Raw genomic sequence first — 19063 nt, 5'->3', positions numbered from 1 at the left:
CCCCCCCTCCCCGCCGCCACCTTACGTGATGGAGTCAGAGGGCAGGCGTGCGTGTGTGCGTGCGCGTCCCCGTCTGAGTTTGGCGCCGCCGCCGCCTCCCCAGCGGCCAGTGGGAGGAGAGTCAAGGGGAGGGGAAGGAGGCGGAGGAGGAGGCGGGGAGAAGAGGAGGCGGAGGCGGTGGCGGCTTTGGTTTCTTTGGGACTGAGTGAGAAAAGGAAGAAGAGGAGGAGGGGTGTGTGCGGACGCCGGCAGAGCCGGGCCACCTCGGCTGGGGAAGGCAGGGGTGAGCGGCCCGGGCCAGAGGGACGCGGGGCCCAGAGCCGAGGCAGCGTCCTTCGGTGAGTTTCTGAGGGGGGCGTGAAGAGAGGGCCTGCCACGTCGGGCGGGAGTCGGGGAAGCCACCACAGGCCCCGTGGGAGGAGGGAAAAGCAAGGTCGGCCGGCCCCGGTGACGGTGCCGGGGACTGGTCTTGACCGAGGTCAGTGCCGGCCAAGGCCCGGAAGGGAGCCAGGTTCTGTGTGCTGGCCGGACAGTGAGAGGATCTGGCCTTTCGTTTTCTCCGTTCTGGGGCCTTTGTATGTGTCACCCAACCCGGCTTATGGGACCCCCTAGGATGTTTGGGTCATAGTGTTTGTGTGTGTGTCTGTGTCACCCACCCAAGCTGCCGAGATTCCTGAGATGTTTGGGTCATGGTGTGTGTGTGTCACCCACCCAGGCTGACGGGACTCCTGGGATGTTTGGGGCGAGCTATGTGTATGTGTGTGCGCGCGCGCGTGTGCTGCCTCCCCGGGCGCTCTCTCGGCCCCAGCCCAAATCGGCGATGTAAACACCGGCTGCCCGGCTCCCTCTAGGCCGGCACCTCCCTCCTGGGCTCTGCAGGGGGCTCTCCCACGAACGCGCGCGCGTGTGTGTATGTATATATACACGTGTGTATCTGAAGGGTGGAGTGGTATCCACGGAACGCGCTTTGGGGATCCCCTGTCTCTTCTCCTTCCCTGGGTAAAGCTGTCTTTTCCATCTTTCACGCTTTAAACTTATCGCCACTTGCTGTCCCAGCTGTTCTGGACACTGACTCAGGCACCAAATGGCGACCCAAACCGGGGGAGACCAATTCTCCCACTCCTCTTCACTTTCTCCCACCTCTGCTGCCCGCCGGGTTAGCCCTCCCAGGACTTTTGAAAGGGATCTGTTATATTGTAACAAGCTCTAAAATAAAGCTTCCCCCCCCCCCCCCTTTTTCCCCTTTGAAGAAGCTTGAGTGAAAGAAAGAGTTCATGGTTGTAGGGCATCACTTAACTTGCTGCTCGGCCGAGGAAACAAATTGGTAACTTTGTTTTCACCGGTGATCGTGAAAGTCTCTTAATCTTTGGTTCAGTTTAATAAGATGACTCCCCCGACCCTGAAAAGGACATGGCTTTTTATTTCTTCCACATCATTTCTTTGCAAGCTACTTGGTTTTCGTGTTCACATCACTTTGAGAGCCAACTGAGGGTATTTAAAGGCATCCATCCTCTGTGTGAATGTATACATACACACATGGAAACAGGGAGTATGGCAATTAGAATAGTTTTCTACCTCAGTTCTAGTCCTTGTATAGAAGGGGAAAGTACCTAATTAGAATGTGCTATTTTAAAACTCGACAAAGTTGATAACAAGGGAGAAAATTGATCTTTCTTATATCTATAAGCCTTAGATGTTGAAAATGAACTTGTTTAGGGGCTTTTATATTAGGAATATCTCTTATAGTATGCTTTTAAACGCATAGATAAGAATCAAAACTTTTTCCAGCTTTTAAGTTTTTGGAGTTTTTTTCCCATTTAAAGATTCAGTCAGAAATACAGGTTAGGGATCTATCTTGAAATGAGCAAGGATCTTTTCTCGCTTGTAATTTTCTAAAATATTAATTAATGACTCTGCACAGTTCATGACACTGCAAAAATGAAAGTCAACAAGTTAGTGGTTAAGTTGTAAAAATTTGGATTTGTAAAAGGAGGGTGGTAAATTTTTAACATTATTTTAGCTGAGTCACTTTAAGCTTAGTCACTGTTTCTTAATGTTTAGAACAAGAATTTACTTGGTGACCATTAAATATTTTGTTGTTGTCTCCTCTTCCTCAGTTCTAATCTGGCACTTGTTTTGTGTGTGTGTGTGTGTGTGTGTGTGTGTGTGTGTGTGTGTGTGTGTGAGAGAGAGAGTTACCTTAGATCCACAGTATTTGGGAAATTTTTGGTTTTTTTGGATATTTGGATTTTACTATAGAGTGTGATGGTTTTCTTCAGCAGTATTTAATTCATTTAATACAAATTTTTTCGTTATGTACATAAGTACACCAAAGTAATTCTCCATGTCTGTTTATGATCCTTTTCTTGACTCTTTTGGTGACCTCACTTTAACTCCTCTAACCTTTCTGCCCCTAATTTGTCCTCTTGACTTCTTTACCTTCAAGCTTCTATACTTCTCTAGCTTTCTTCTAGGTTCAGTTTTGTTGTCACCTCCTAGAAGAAGCCTTTCCTGATTCTCAGTTGTTAGGGATCAGAGACTTCTCTGGCCCCAAAATTTACTGTATTTATTTTACCTTTATTTTATGTTGACTCATTTATGTGTATGTTTTGTCCCATTCAGTTCTTGCACTTATTAAATGAATTAAATAATAGGTAATATTTTACAAATAATATAAAGTTTTAAAACTCTTGACCTCAGTCAATCCTCTCCTCTCCTTATGTGATAGGTGATTCTCCCAGCCAAAAAACAAACAAACAACAACAACAAAAAACAACCCCTGTGTTTCCATTGATTTTTGGGAACTACTAGAAAGGAAGCCTCCCTCTACCTGATACTGTTTGGCCACTGCTCTACAATTTGTGATCTAAAGTGTTGTCTGCTGGGCCCTGTGGCATAATGTAGCTATGCTGCTTATTGGTACTGCTGAGGTTTGGAGCTTTTTGAAGGCTATGTTGAATGGAGTTGGGAGTGGGGTGTAGAAAGTTGGTTTCAGGCTATATGTAAGAACTCTGAACTTCAGTTATGTAGTTTTGAAATAAGTTTGAAGATTAAATTGTTAGATCTTATTATATACTAGACTATATTACGAACTTTATTATAAGGACATTCATACTAGGTGTTTATCCTAGCATCATTGATTTCTCATTTTATCCTAGTTCATCATCTTTATGGATGAAAAACTGAAGCCTAGACTAGAATGGTTAAATGACTTGTCAAAAGTCATGAAGAAGTAAGTAACAGAACCTGGATTAGAACTCATTTGTACTCTGACTCCAAATTCAGCTGTTTCTATTACTCCAAGCTGTATTTTAAGTAACTTGATCTGAAAATTTAGACTTTTTTGAAATGCAAATGAAAAAGTTGGTTATTTGCTTTATAATAGGACTCCTTTAAGTAGCAGATTTCCCTTCCTAGTTTTATAATTACATTTATGTAAAACTATTATACCTCTCTTTAGAAAAATTTTAAATACATCTGCTTTATTGCTTATTTTGTTCTTTGAAAACAGCTCCTGGTACTTAAACAATTAATATATTTTAATGACTGACACTTTTTTTATTTAGCTATTTCTATTCTAACATCTGATGTTAAAGTTTTCTTACTGGAAATTATTTGGGGTCCAGATTTGTGGTTTAGGGAACTCCCATTAAGGAATGCTTTCTACCAATTAAAATCTGTAGTGTTGAGCAATTTGTAGTTTGAAAGTTGATGAGAGGCTCTGAGAGATTAAGTGACTTACCTTAAGTCACAGCTAGTTTGTTGTGTGAGAGCTGAGTTTGAACCCCTGTTGTCACCTAGAGGCTTTACTTTTACTTACTACTCTGTGATGCTTCTCATTGGAAATAATTATAAAAATTAATTAGATGACATGATAGAGTGTTATATTTGGAGTTTGAGAGCTGGGGTTAAAATCCTGATTTTGCTGTTTATTATATCTACACCAATGAGCAGGTTGCTTTACTTCTCTGGGCCTTAGCTTCTTTATCTGTTGAATAAGGTTGGACTTTTATTGGCTCTAAGGTTCATTCAACCTCTAAATCTATGAACCTAATGAATCTACAATAATATACTTTAATCATGGTTGAGAAAATTACAAGTACATACAACTTTATTATTTTTTAGATATAGAATAAACTACTAATTACCACAATTGATTATGGAAGTTACATGTAAAGAATATATCATAATAGTACTTTTATATAGTTAGGTTATTCTGTTGTAATTTATAAAGCCAATATATGCTGCATCTTAAACATTTCTACTGATACTATCAATAGGACAATATACTTTTAGTTTTTTAATGTTGTTTTTACATTTCTTAGTATAAACATATCCAACCCCATTTGTAACCAGATTCACACATTTTTAAGCTATCTAGCAGGGGATTAAAGTATATGATGGTTTCTTAACATTAAGCTCATTCACTATTTCTTCAGCAGTTATCATATTCGATGTATTATTGCAAAGAAAATGATTGTAATCCCGGGGAGACTACAGCTGTCAGTTATATGGTTTGAAATTGCAAACTAGCTCATGTTCCTGTTATTGAGTCAGATAGGCCTGCAAACATAATCAACCTATTACTGCTGTAATCATTTAATTATTTTGTCTTTTGAATGAGGTTTAGCTTCTAAATCTTAATACTATGAACATTTACCAAATGCTTCTTCTACTGCCTCTTAATGCATTAGAAATAAATGTTCCTAGTTCTCAAGGAGCTTACAACCACAAATTCCACTTTTATTAGTAACATAACAACCAGGAAAATGTAAAAACATCATGGAACTATTTGAACAACTCACAGGAGCATTACTATTGCAGTAGATTCACAAATTTCTAATTTGACATAAGTTATAATGGATTCACATTATCTTTTTATCAGTCATTCCATTTATATTAAAGACATTTAAGGTGTAAAATACATGAGAAAACTTGCTGTAATGTAATAGGGTGTCAGAAAAGATAAAGCTCTGTTCTCATCCACACTTGAACAATAAGTTGGCCTTTATAAGTTAATATTCTTTTCATGAAGTGTCAGCTCTTACTGGATGCAGTTGAAAGAGTGATGATCCTGCTTTTATACACTTTTTCTCTTCCTGTATCCTCCCATTTCCCAAACACATAGATACCTTTTTGTCTTATTCTGATATTCACCTTGATTTTCTTGGCTTCTAAACCTTCAACCACAGGAGGAATTTGATATCTTCAAAAAGAGGCACTGTAGACCAGACAACATTAAAGTTTCTTAATTCCACGCAGCCCTTGGTTATTAATATGTCATTCTCAGTGGATTTTTCCCTTCCCTCCCCAGTAAAATTATAGAGTTGATAGAAGTGAAAGGAACCTTATAGTTAGGATCACAGATAAGGAAACTAAGACGTGGAGAAGTTAAAAACAAGTTAGTGGCTAATTATCAGTGGAACTAGGACTAGAATCTAGAGCAGATTCAATTGAGCTGTGTAGGATGTTAGTCATACTACAAAAGGTTTGAGCCTGGGTAGTAAAGTGGAAGCAATATTGGTCATTGACGATTCCTTAACTGTGTCATCACCCATCCCATTCTCAAACTGGGTGGTGCCCAAAGCCTCTTTCCTGAGCCCTCTTTTCAATTCTCTTCTCTCTTTACATATTCTTTCATATCTATATATCCAGCCTGAGATTCATTCCTGAACTGTATGTTCTGTGGGTTGTTAGGTGGCATGGTGGGTAGAGCACCAGGCCTGGAAACAAGAAGACCCAAGTTTAAATCTGGCCTCTTACATTTTACTAGCTGTGTGACTTGGACAAGTCACTTAACCTCTATTCTTCTGAGTTTCCTTATTTGTAAAATGAGGATGATAATAATAGCACTTATTTCTTGGGATTGTTATGATGAAGTTAGGTAAAACACTTAGCACAGGGGCTGACACATAGACATAATAAGCATTATATAAATTTTAGCTATTGTTATTATTATCTAAAACTTAACATCATTCATATTGTACCATTTAACATTGAGTGTTCTTCCAAGACTTGGTTCTGGATTGTCTTCTCTCTCTTCTCTTTCATGCTGCCCTCATCAACTCCTATGAGCTCAATTATCTGTGCGCAAATGACTCAGATATCTATATATTCAGCCCTACTTTTTTCTCCTACAATTCAGCCCCTCATTACTAACTGCCTGTTGGAAATTTCAAACCAGCCAGCCCAAATCTTTTCAGATTCAATTATGTCTAAAACTTCTGTACTTTCAAATACACTCAATATAATTAAACTGGTTATCTTGCCATTCTTCATAAAAGGCATACCATCTTCTCTGTCTGCCTTCACACAGGCTTTCTCCTATGACTAGAATGTGTTCCTTCTCTCCTTCCTTACCTAGAAATCTTGTTTCCTCCAAAGAACATAACCTAACTACCATTTTATAAGTGAGGTCTTTGCTGATCTCTTCTCCCATCATCATCATCATCATTATTACTCCTTAAAATTATCTTGTTTTAAAATTAAATTAAAAATTTTAATTGTTTTGATTTCATTTGTATATTAATACAATTATCAATCAACAAGCATCCACTGGGTATCAGATACTATACATATATAGGCAAAAATGAAAATCTGTTCTCAAAATGCTTATAGTCTGCTTAGAGCAGGTATTCTTTTTTTTTTTTTTTTTTTTTTTTTTTTTTTTGTTAAACCCTTACCTATCATCTTCGAATCAATACTGTGTATTGGTTCCAAGGCAGAAGAGTGGTAAGGGCTAGGCAATGGGGGTTAAGTGACTTGCCCAGGGTCACACAGCTGGGAAGTATCAGGCCAGATTTGGACCCAGGACCTCCTGTCTCTAGGCCAGGCTCTCAATCCATTGAACTACCCAGCAGCCCCCAAGCAGGAATTCTTAAGCCAGAAGGAGTCAACAAACTTTGGGGGAAGAGTGGAAGGAGAGTCTTTATGAACTTAGAACTTAGTATTTCAATAACTATGTCCATTTGAATGGTTTCCTATTTTTTATTTTATGAATTGAAAAATATTCTCAAAAGAGTTCCTTAGGCTTCACCATATTATTAAGGGGGAAGGGGAAGTGTTCATCACAGGAAAAAGGTGAAAAATTCATAGTTAAACATATGAACTAGTGCAAGTATGAAATCTTATCAAAGAGATTAGTTGCCTGTAATGTACAATTTTATAGGATACTCAAACTCAGCATAGTGCTAAAGATGAATTTTTAAGTATTGTTTTTGTGTCCAGAGTCTGAAACATTGAAGTTCTTAGAGAAACTTATGACAGGTTATTTTTGTATGTGTGTGTTTGTTTTTGTTTTTAGGTTTTGCAGTTCATGTCTAGGGAAAATACCTCTGGACAAAATAGTTTGGAGATCTGAGTTCTAGTTCTGTTTTTGCCAATTATCAACTTCAATTGAGACATCTCACTCCTTGTTTGTGGGACTTAGTTTACTCATCTTTAAAATGAAGAAGTTAGACTTTATCAGGGGTTCTTAATTTTTTATGTCAGAGTAAAGGCAATCAGGTGGAACCCTTTCAGAATAATATTTTTTAAAATTTTAAATAATATTTTAAATAAAACAAAATACATAGGATTACTAGGAATTGAAATTCTGTTATTAAGATATTTTTAAAAAATAACTGAACTCTAGCTTAAGAACTCTCCTGGGCCTGGCCTAAAATGATTTCAGTTCCATTCCTGCACTTTAGAATTTTGGCTTGGGACTTCGTGACACCAATTTGAATGGCTTTTTCCACTACATAAGCTTGCATTTATATAAAGTGACACTGAAATGGTGATGTAGTGGAAAGAGCATTGGACAAGTCAAAGAGTTTTAGATTCTAGACCTGGTTCTTCTATTCTGTGGCCTTGAGGAACTATACTTTGAATCTGTTTTCTCATGAGTAAAATGAAGAATTTCAAATAGCTCTGCTATGTAATATGCTATTTTCTAAATTTGATTTTATTTTTATTTGTTAAAATTTTTATATAATTATATTTATAATCTATTTGTCTATAATCTCTCAGAGATTTGGCTACAATAAAAAATTGGAATTAAAATTTTTTTTCTTTTTTTTGCTTTTAAGTGGGCAAAATCTGAGGTTTTGTTTAGATGATCAAATTTGTTAAAGCTACCTTAATAAGAATAATTTCAAAATAGCATCACTTTTCCAGAGTATATTGTTTTCATAACATTGGAACAAAAAATGATTCCTATATATTTGGTAATATATAATTTCCATTTTGCTGCCTATGCCTTTTCCCCTTTAAATGTTTAAAATATGAAATACTATTATGCTGTAAGGAATGATGAACATGATGATTTCAGAAAGACCTGGAAAGATCTACATGAACTGATGCAGAGTGAAATAAGCAGAAGCAGGAAAACATTGTACATAGTAACAGCAATATTGTGGAATGATCAACTGTGATAAACTTAGCTATTATTGGCAATATACTGAGCCAGGACAGTTCTGAGAGACTTATGATAAAGAATGCTTCAAAGTTGGAGTCAGAATGCAGGTGAAGGCATATGATTTTTCAATTGTTTATTTGGGTTTATGTTCTGGGGTTTTACTCACAAATGTAATCACAAGATTACTCATAAAAATGAAGAGGGTGGAAATATGTTTTATAGGATAACACATATATAATACAGATCAAATAGCCTGCCAACACCAGAAGGGGGAAGAAAGAGAGGGAGGGAGATAAGTTCAGTCATATAACTTAGGAAAACTTGTGTGGAAATTTATTATAACATGTTATATACCATTATACAATATACTATACCAATAAATTGGTAGTAAATTAATTTTAAAAATGAAAAAATGTTTAAAGTAACTTTTGGTAGCATGTAGGTTTTCTTCCCTTATACATTTAAATAGCTTAATTTATTAGTGATAGTTTGTTAAGTTTTGAATTGATCTTTGTGTCTAGTTATAATAGTGTCAGTGTTAAAGAGATAAAAATTAGAAGTTCTTAGGAGTCTCAGAGTATCTTACCTTAGAACAATTTTCTACAATGATTTTCAGCCACAGTATTAGTTTGCAGGTTTCTTTGCTAGAACTGATTGAAACATAAGGAGATCTTAAAACCTCAATAAGTGCGTTTTGCCCAAAAAATTTTTACTAGCAAAGTATAGTAGCCCAAGAAGTAACTAGGAAATATAAAATTGACATTGGTGAATTTTTGTTAACTTAATTTGAAAGGAGCCTCCATTTTAGTTTGTATGCTCACTGTATTTTAAATTAGTGATTGGCATTTAATCTTATTTTACAAAACTTGCAAGCAGTTGTGAAGTTCATTTTTTTAAGAAATATATGTTGATTTGAAAGTATTAGTTTTGTCTCTAGGGCAGTGATGGCTTTTAGAATGCTTGAGTCCAGTTTTACTTTCTCTAGGCAGGTATTTTCTGTCAATTGTTTTATCTTCCTCTTCCTTAGCTTTTGCCATTGTCAAGTGCAGTTAAAATTTGCTATTGTCAACATGGAATCTGGAAACCCCTAAACTTGTAGCCTAGTAAGATCCGATGAACCCCAAGTTTTAGGACTAGCTTGTAAGTTGGAGACTCCAAAGATTGTACTTGTTCCTTGTTCCCTGAGAATCCACCCCAAGGGAATCTCAGGCTAGGAGTTTCAGACTTTGGACCCTAAGGTAAATGACTATCCCAGTTAGGTGAAGCAAGCAAATGTTAAGTACTCTTTTTGTCCTAGGTAGTCTTCCCCATTGTATCAGACCCTTTCCCTAGTAGACCCACTCCAGGGCAGGGACCATCCTTTTAGTATCCATTGTAAATAGTCCCTTCCGTCACATCTTAGTTTCTAGCCATGATTTCTTTTCCAAGCTTGATAGTATCCTGTCAGTATAGTTTGAACACTCCCATTCCTTGTAGCTGTGGTAATGTCAGTCATCTTTCCCTGCCCCTGGATCCCCCAGATGGTACATAGGTCCCTCAAATTCTTTTGTTTCTTGGAATTCGAAGCTGCCAGAGTTTGGGGACTCTGTGTGGTGTTGTAGCTCACAGCTCTTCAATGAGGCCTTTGTGGACAGCAGTTATTACTTTGTGTCTTTACTATTTTTCAGAATGGGAATTGAATGATACTAGAATTTGTTGTTTGTCAAAGTTCGAGACCTCTTCATTTTCCATTACTTTTGAAAACTCAAGCTTTTTTATAACAGCTGAAAAACTAAGGAAGTTTGGAATAGCTACTAATTTTAAACTTTTTGAATTTTGCTAATTTTTTATGATGTATTCTAGCTAGCTTGGTCAACTGACATGTGCATACAATAACATCAACTGTCCCTGCAAATTCTAGAAGCAATGGTCACCTCTTTGGAACTGAATGTATTTTTAGGTTTCTCACTTAGTAACAGTCAAGCTTATAAAACTTCAGCTTCTCAGATGAACCCGGCCTTGTTGACATTTTAAAACAAGAACACTTACAGCTGTTTTTTCTGGTGTCATCATGTAGGTTTTTTCTTTTTTTTTTTTTAACTGACGTTTTAAGTTTCCTTAAGACTTCAGGTGTTAGATCTCATACATGTTCTGTTTTTTTATCTTTAAAAGTTTTCAAAATATATATTTAGCTATATTTTACTTTATATAAAGCTGGTTTATTATGCTTATTAACCAAATTGTGTTTAAATATTCTGTCTGCTATAATTTACTTAATCATTTCTTTACTCTAATGTTAAGCCTAATCTTTGTCATTTCTCTGGCACAAGCTTGATTACAATAAATATCATTTGAGAACTGTACTACTGCACCAAGCAAAACTGTGCCAATTATATTTTAGATTAAAAAATTTTTTTCCATGAGAAAAATCTGACAAAATAATATTTTCAGCAATACCTGAGTTCAAGATTTACTTCTGACACTTACTAGAAATGGGACCGTAGGCCAATCACTTTATCTTTCTGAGCCTCTTAGTTTCCTCAGAAGTAAAAAGGAATAATAATATTTATACTTATATCACAGGATTGTTGTTGGGCTTATAGGGATATGTAAAGTGCTTTGTAAACAATTGCAGTTGCAAAAATTATATCATTGAGAGTTTATGCAAAAATGAATGGGTCAAAATATTTTTAACCTGCTGACTTGAGTTGTAATTATCTTTGTGAAAAAATGGATTGGAAGACTTGGATGTTTTAGTTACACCAAGTTCTAAAAGGAGAGAAGGAAACAAGTGTCTTTATGTGCCAGACAGTAAATCTTCTTGACTCCAGGCCCAGTGCTCTATCCCCTGAGCAAAGTAAAAGGGAGAAACAACTTTTGGTGCAAAAGCTTGAGAGGTCTTATACTTGCTGCTGCAGTGTTCTTTATTATTATGATTTGTTACTTATTACTACCACTTATGAGAGAATTACATGCTCCTGATGTGCAAGATAGAGAAAAATAATACATTTGTGGTCCCAGGCCTCAAGAAACACAGAGTAACAACATTAATAGCTTATGTCTGGGTATTTTGATAAAGTACTTGTGTATATAGTCTCATTTGTTCCTCCAAAACTGAGTAAATTATATGGTGAATGAAATAAGTAGTAGCAGACCACTATTTTGCTAACTTTATCTTTCAGTTCCTACTCTCATCCCATTTCTTTCTTGTTTACTGTTTTTTTACTTAGAATTTGGGGACTAGATAGTATGTCATCTAGAGAAGTGCTTTGATATATTAGAAAGGGTACTGAAACCAAAATGAGAGAACCTAACTTCACAGTCTTGATTCTGCTTTGTTCTTTGGCATGTCACTTCACCTGACTTCAGCTTCTTCACATGTAAAATTTAAAAATTTGGACTAGTTGGTTTTTATAGGCCCCTCTCAGTGTTAAGTGCTATTATTGTCTAATCTACTGAGTAAAGTAATTTGCCTAAGTTCATTCAGCTAGCTAGTCAGAATTGAATTTAGTCCAAGTCACATTACTCCTAATTCAGTCCCTATAATCAGGGCCTTATAAGGTAAGCCGTCCTTATTTAACTTTATCTTCTATCTTTTATTTATAAGACTTGTTTATATTTTTAAAATTCTTGATCTCATGTCCAAATGGAGTATTGATGGATATCTGGATAAATATTCATTATATGCTTAAGTGTTAATTAATTGCAAAATAACCAAAGAAAGATGTATTATTTTCTAAGAAATTCTCTCACTATAGTCACCTACTTATTAAGGTGCATATGGGGAGATGATATAACACTTCAATAGATTTTTTTTTTAAACTCTTACCTTCCATTTTAGAATCAATTCTGTATATTGGTTCCAAGGCAGAAGAATAGTAAGGGTTAGGCAACAGGGGTTAAGTGACACTTGCCCAGGGTCACACAGCTAGGAAGTGTCTGACACCAGATTTGAACCTAGGACCTCCCTTCTCTAGGCCTGACTGAGTCCACTGAGCTACCGAGCTGCCCCCAAGGATATTATTAATAGCTCATGCATACCTTAAAGTGAATAAATTTAGCTCCAACTCTTTAAGTGATGCCAGTACTTTTAAGGTTAATGGAGTTTTAAATGTGATGTGTGAGAAGGAGAAATGTTGATTTGTTTGTAGACTACTTTTGAGATCCAAAAGACCAGCATAAGAGTACCAATTGTCTTTGAACTATCAATGAAGTCAAAGGCCCCCACCATCTAATATTCTCTAAGCCTATGATTCAACATCTCAAAGGCTTTTAAAAAATACATTTGGATTCCAGTTAGTGTGAATAATAAAATCCCTGATGTAGTTGCATATATTTGAATTTGCACTGTTTGACATTAAAATTATGTAAAATAGGTTAATCATTCCAATCCAATGGATTTTACAAAATAAAATCTTGAAACCTGAAGATCCGTTATTCATATTATTAATTATTGTTTTAATCACACTATTCATTATTGCTTTAATTGGGATCTATATGTGTTGATTATTTGTTTTAGAAACATTTCCTTATAGTATTTTATTTTCACACATGCCATATTATTGTAATTGTAAACTATTGCATAAAGCTGTAAAAATATTCATAAACTGACTACTTTATTTTTTTTTTCTTCTTGATTCATTTCTATAAATAGTGCCAGACTTTCCATGATGGAAGAGGAACAGCAGAAGCAACATTCACATTGTGTGAATTGTGTCAGTAGACGATGCATGACTAGACCAGAAACCGGGATTTCCTGTGATTTGATTGGCTGTCCATTGGTTTGTGGAGCAGTTTTCCACTCATGCAAAGCTGATGAACATCGAGTATTGTGTCCACTTGAACGAGTGCCTTGTTTAAATAGTGGCTTTGGGTGTCCTTTTACGATCACCCGAAGTAAAGTTGCTGAACATCTAGAAATATGTCCTGCCAGTGTGGTATGCTGTACTATGGAGTGGAATAGATGGCCAGTTAGTTATGCAGACCGAAAATCGTATGAAAATCTTAGCAGAGATGTTGATGAAGTAGAACAACTAGACATGGCATTGGCCCTTCAGGACCAAAGAATGCTCTTGGAATCTCTCAAAGTTGCCACTATGATGTCAAAAGCAACTGATAAAATATCAGAATCCAAAGAACAAATTCCAGCTAAATCAAGTGTCCCTGATGTATCACATACTAATGGTTTGGTGTCTGTTGATGGAGAGTCTTATGGTGCACTCTATCAAGCTACTGTAGAAACAACTAGAAGTTTGGCTGCTGCATTAGATATCCTGAACACTGCTACACGAGATATTAGTGTATTAAATACAAGACTATGTGCTTCACCAAGTGAAATGGATGAAGAACAAAATTCTACTAAAAGCTTGAAGAGTAAGAGCTCAAAAGACTGTGAATATCCAAATGAAGATGAGATGGGAGCAGTTGGTGGATTTGACCATAATGTCTCAGGGCAGAGTCCCCAGTCTGAACAAAATGGCTCAAATGATTTCTGCTGTGACTTGAATGATAGTTTTGATAGCACTTCTGCTTTCTGTAATGGATTTCTTTTAGATAATATGCATGCAGAGGTGATGGACCATAATGAGGATTTTAGTAGTGAATTAGATCTACGTAATTTAACAAATGGTGAATGTGTTCCTTCTGACAAAGCTTTGCCTACTGATTCACTTTCAGTAGCAGCACAACTTGGAGAAGGAATATCATCTAGTACTTTGCCAAATGGAACAGTTCAGCATATCCTCTTACCAGATGACTCCAGTGGAGAGGAAATATTAGAAAATAAAGCAGAACAAGAAGGATTGAGGAATGTGGATGTCCTTTCTTTAATTCGTCCCCAATCTTTCAAATTCTTTTCCAGTTCCTGTTGGTTCAAAGCAAAGGAAGATAAAGCGGTAGATACTGCAGACTTAGAAGTTACTGAAGACCCCATGGGCCTTCAAGGAATAGATTTAATCACAGCTGCTTTGCTGTTTTGTCTAGGGGATTCTCCTGGTGGAAGAGGTATATCTGATAGTCGTTTTGTTGATGTCTGTCATGTTGACTTTGGGACTCAAACTTTTTCACTTCCTTCTGCAATTTTAGCCACAAATACAATGGTTGGGGAAATAGCTTCTGCTTCAGCTTGTGATCATGCCAACCCACAGCTCTCAAATCCAAGTCCTTTTCAGACACTTGGACTGGATTTAGTATTGGAATGTGTGGCAAGATACCAAATCAAGCAACGTTCAATGTTTACATTTGTTTGTGGACAATTATTTAGAAGAAAAGAATTTTCTTCTCATTTTAAGAATGTTCATGGTGACATTCATGCTGGACTCAATGGCTGGATGGAACAGAGGTGTCCTTTAGCTTATTATGGGTGTACCTATTCTCAGCGTAGATTTTGTCCTTCAACACAAGGGGCAAAGGTTATACATGATCGACATTTAAGATCGTTTGGAGTTCAGCCGTGTGTATCTACAGTATTAGTAGAGCCTGCTAGAAACTGTTTGCTTGGCTTACATAGTGACCATCTAAGTAGTCTTCCTTTTGAGGTCCTACAACATATTGCTGGATTTTTAGATGGTTTTAGTTTATGCCAGTTTTCACGTGTATCACGGCTAATGAGGGATGTATGTGGCAGTCTGCTTCAGTCCCGTGGAATGGTCATACTACTGTGGGAAAAAAGGAAATATCCTGATGGACATTCATCATGGCAGATACGAGAAAAGGTTAGTTTTATTCATTGCTTAAATTTGAATCTCTCCCTCCCCCTGAATAATTTTCATCAAGGATGACCATTCACTCCTCAAATCTATTAATGGTAAAATGATAGTAGAAGTTCTTTGAAATGACATGTGTGAAAATTAGGAGATGAATTTAGGCAGGTGGTTATTTTCCACAATCATAGATTATATAAGCTTTCTTAGAACTCCCTTGTGTTTCTGTGAGTACTTATGTACTGATTTATTAGTTTGTCTCAACTTCTTAGGACTGTAAATATATCATTTTTTCTCTCTCTAGACTTGGTTTAGTTTAAATCAGTGCAGCTATGATTTGGTACATTTTAGGAAGCTAGGTAAAAAGTTTTGTTCACCTAAAAATAGGCTTCTGTACCTTAATCTCAAGGGTTTAATTGAGATGTATCTTGGGTACAAGAAGAAGGATAGATATACAGAGATGCAGCTTCTCACAATATTGTAGGCATTGCTGCTAATTGAATTACCATAAGAAGTGAATATTTGAGGATAGAGTGAAAGAAAGTTATATAGAACTCTTGTTAGATTGTTACTCTGAAATTACATAGCAGCTAAGATTTAGATTTGGTGTAAAAGGTTAAAATGAGAGTTGGGTAAGGTTGTACTTTGAAAGATTAGTGGGATTCCATTTGGAATTTTAATAAGTTCTGTTGCTTTTAACTATATAGAAATAAAGCAGAAATTATTAGAATGGCACTGTTTCCACTTTTCATAGAAAAGTTGTAGTCCAAATTAGTATTATATAAAATTTTTTTCATATCAGTATAGGGATTGAGGTGCCTGATTATATCTTAAAAAGAAATGAAAGAACAAGAAACAAGTCTATTTTTACTGTTTTGTCATAAGTAAAACATCACAGTAAAGGAAATCCTCTTTTTAAACTACATCAGAATTTTGATCGCCTCATCCATAGCTCTAGTTACTTCTCCCATCTCTAATGCTTCCTGAGACTTCCTAGTTCTATCATTGCCTAATAGCAAAAAATATTTTATTTTTTCATGATTTAGCCAAGCACTATATATTAAATTAGATTTACTGAGGGGGATTGGTATTATAGAATCCTAAGCAGTTAGCTGATAAATAGCTAAAGTAATTGATAATATGGGCTGTTTTTTGCTGGACTGGTAGAGTGGGTAGAAGTAGGCTAAAGGCCTTAGACTAGCTTGGGGAGCTGCAGCATGGATAGCAATATGGTCACATCCCAAGGAGAATCTCTCTACCTAGTTTTCTTTAAGCAGAGGAGGAATCGCTACTATTCATAGCAACAGAATATGTTTTCTTTTCCAAGAGAACCCTTGGACACCATTAGAACACCATCAGATATGATTCTTACCATTCTACTTTTGATAAATAGTAGTAAGTTTGGGAACTACCCTGAAAGGTGCCACTATTTGATGTAGTATAGGCTTTTTATCAAGAATGTACTGTTTAGCTGTTAGATGATTGGCTATAGTTTGGCCTTAACATTATCTCTTTACATAGTGAACTCAAATGTCTGACTCCTGCATATATATTTTACTCTGTACCTCCTTCCATGCCTCAATTTCTCATCTACAAGTGAGCATGGTTTTGAATCATGGAAAAGAAAATATTCATAATTATTTAGCAGTCAGAGAAAAGCAGTACTTAGACCTCCTGAGTTGGGTAGAAATGTTTGAGTAAGACCAAAGACAGGGGAGAACAGGGTGACAAACACTTTGCTACTTACTCATATTGTGTATCATATTGGGAAATACATGGACCATGCATGGTGCCAAGTTAGTGTTGTTGTATAAAAATGTCTAGTTATATAATGGAAGGCGAAGGGGGACATGGAGTTAATTTTATAAAGCATCACTTTTCACCACAGCTTTCTAGAAACATAGCCCTTCTATAAGTAGCCACATATGTATTATTGAATATTAGTCATTTTTAATCATCTCCTCTCATCCTAAAACAGGAAAATAGTTTTCTTTAGAATTGTATTTTCAGATACCTCATGTCACATGCCTGTTTAACTGTTTGAAAGAGCCCTATTTTCATCATTTGAGTACTCTACCCATTAAGATTGCCAACTTTTATGCCTTTAATTTGCAGTGGCCAAATCACTTCTTCATTTGGCAGTAATTTTTTAGTGATGAGCTTCTTTTAGTTGAGATAGTTCTTTGGTCAAGAGATATAGAGAGGTCATTGCTAGACTTGTAGTTGGAAGATTTCTCAGTTCTGAACATGTCAGATCTTTGTTGCTATAATGTGAAAGCTTAGGCTTACTTCCCAACTATGAGACATCATTGTAGGATGAATCAATTTATGTTTAGTAAATTAATGAGGGTTAGGAGAAAAATCTGGAAAAATCACAAACACTTTATTGTCAAAGCATATTTAAAGAAGTGATACTAGTTGAAAAAATAGTATTTAAATAGCTGAAAAGAAAAAAATGCCTTACTGACATAAACACTTATGTAAATTATTTCATTCAATCATTGTATAACACCTTATGTTGTAAATGTTTATAGATAGTATTCCCATTTTACAGATGATGAAATAGGCTTAGAAGGGTAAGTGCTGTACGTAGGGTTACACAGTTATTCAGATTCAGAATTCAAATCCAGGGTTCTTACTGAGATGTTAGATGATATTAGCATGGTTTGGCATATTTGTTTAATCTGTAGAGTCTTAATTCCTAGCCAAAAAGGGATATAGTTTTACTAAGTTGTCTATTACAACCAATATTTTATCAAGTAGCTAGTTTAAGCTTAGTTTTAATAGTGTTATTAGTGCTTTTAGTTGCTTTGGGAGATAAAAAGTTAATATAAAAATATGGCCACTGCACTCAAAAAGTTTGCAATCTAATAGAGTCATAGCACTGACTTTAAATTTAGTACTAAGGGTAAATTTAAAAAGACAAATTTGTTTTTTATTTTGTCACTAACATCAAGGCCTTTAATGGTTTCTCCATGAAAGCAGAAATGTCTAGTTAGAGTAGTAAATGTATTATGAATCCTTATAATAAAATTGAATCTGAAGTCCAGTTTTCTTTCAGGTATGGCGATTCAGTACTGCATTTTGTTCTGTGAATGAGTGGAAATTTGCTGACATCGTTAGCATGGCCGACCACTTGAAGAAATGCAGTTACAATATTGTAGAGAGAAGGGAAGAAGCTATTCCATTACCATGTATGTGTGTAACCCGGGAACTCACTAAAGAAGGACGATCACTACGCTCAGTCTTGAAACCTGTACTTTAAATTATAGTCACTCCATTTGCGCACATACAATCACACCTGATATCACCTCTGTGTAATATGTGACACTTTATTAATGTGCTAAAGATAATGTCTAGCAAAATCTTCTGTCACTATGTATATAATGTTTTGAAGTGACATTTATTTTTTATAAAATAAGTACAATTTAATTGGAAGAAACAATTTGCCTTAATGTTTGAAACTTTTGAAACTTGCTGGACAGGATAGTTTTTTCTAACTTATGTTGGTCATATTTTTGTTGAATAAATATTTAGAGTTAGTATTTTTAATGTGTGCACATTTCAGATCACAAATTTTTTGAGTTAGTATACTAACAAGATCCTGACCAAATGATTTTGTACTTGTTTTCTTCAAGGTGTGACCCTCTGCATTAAAAAACTGAAACAATTAAGTTTGCAATATATATTATAGATTAAAAAATAACTATGCTATTTTAGGACTGCCATAAAAAAACTGCGGCGTTCTTGTTCTTAATACTTTCTTTTTACAGTTTTTGACTTATAGGTGACCTAGAATGTATAGTTTAGAAAGATGTTAAACAGGTGTAATGAAAAACATGTTTCTTTTAAGATAAAAACATTTATCTTTTAAAAAAATAGACAAAGGCTAATTACTTTTGTGTTTTTGTGAGAGTCACACAGAAAGCAAAACTATTTCTACCTATTTTTGTTATAGCTAATACCAAACTTCATGGAATTATAG

General features: G+C 35.8%; 1 protein-coding gene across 1 annotated transcript; it reads left to right on the top strand.

The window, feature by feature from the left end:
- Positions 1–214: 214 nt before the first annotated feature.
- Positions 215–18373, top strand: FBXO30 (F-box protein 30). Its single transcript, XM_044674710.1, has 3 exons — positions 215–338; positions 13032–15090; positions 18140–18373. The coding sequence occupies exons 2-3, from the start codon at positions 13045–13047 to the stop codon at positions 18341–18343; spliced, it is 2250 nt and encodes a 749-aa protein (XP_044530645.1). The 5' UTR covers positions 215–338; positions 13032–13044; the 3' UTR covers positions 18344–18373.
- Positions 18374–19063: the final 690 nt, after the last annotated feature.

Source organism: Gracilinanus agilis, chromosome 4 (assembly GCF_016433145.1).
Source record: "Gracilinanus agilis isolate LMUSP501 chromosome 4, AgileGrace, whole genome shotgun sequence".
Classification (NCBI taxonomy): Eukaryota; Metazoa; Chordata; class Mammalia; order Didelphimorphia; family Didelphidae; genus Gracilinanus; species Gracilinanus agilis.
Note: the sequence above shows the minus strand (reverse complement) of the source record. Positions and strands in the feature narration are given on the sequence as shown.

Excerpts from the sequence above, each read along its gene's own strand:
- FBXO30 (XM_044674710.1), top strand. The coding sequence starts at position 13,045 with ATGATGGAAGAGGAACAGCAGAAGCAACATTCACATTGTGTGAATTGT. Across the intron at positions 15,091-18,139 it reads CATGGCAGATACGAGAAAAG|GTATGGCGATTCAGTACTGC; the intron begins GTTAGTTTTATT and ends GTTTTCTTTCAG.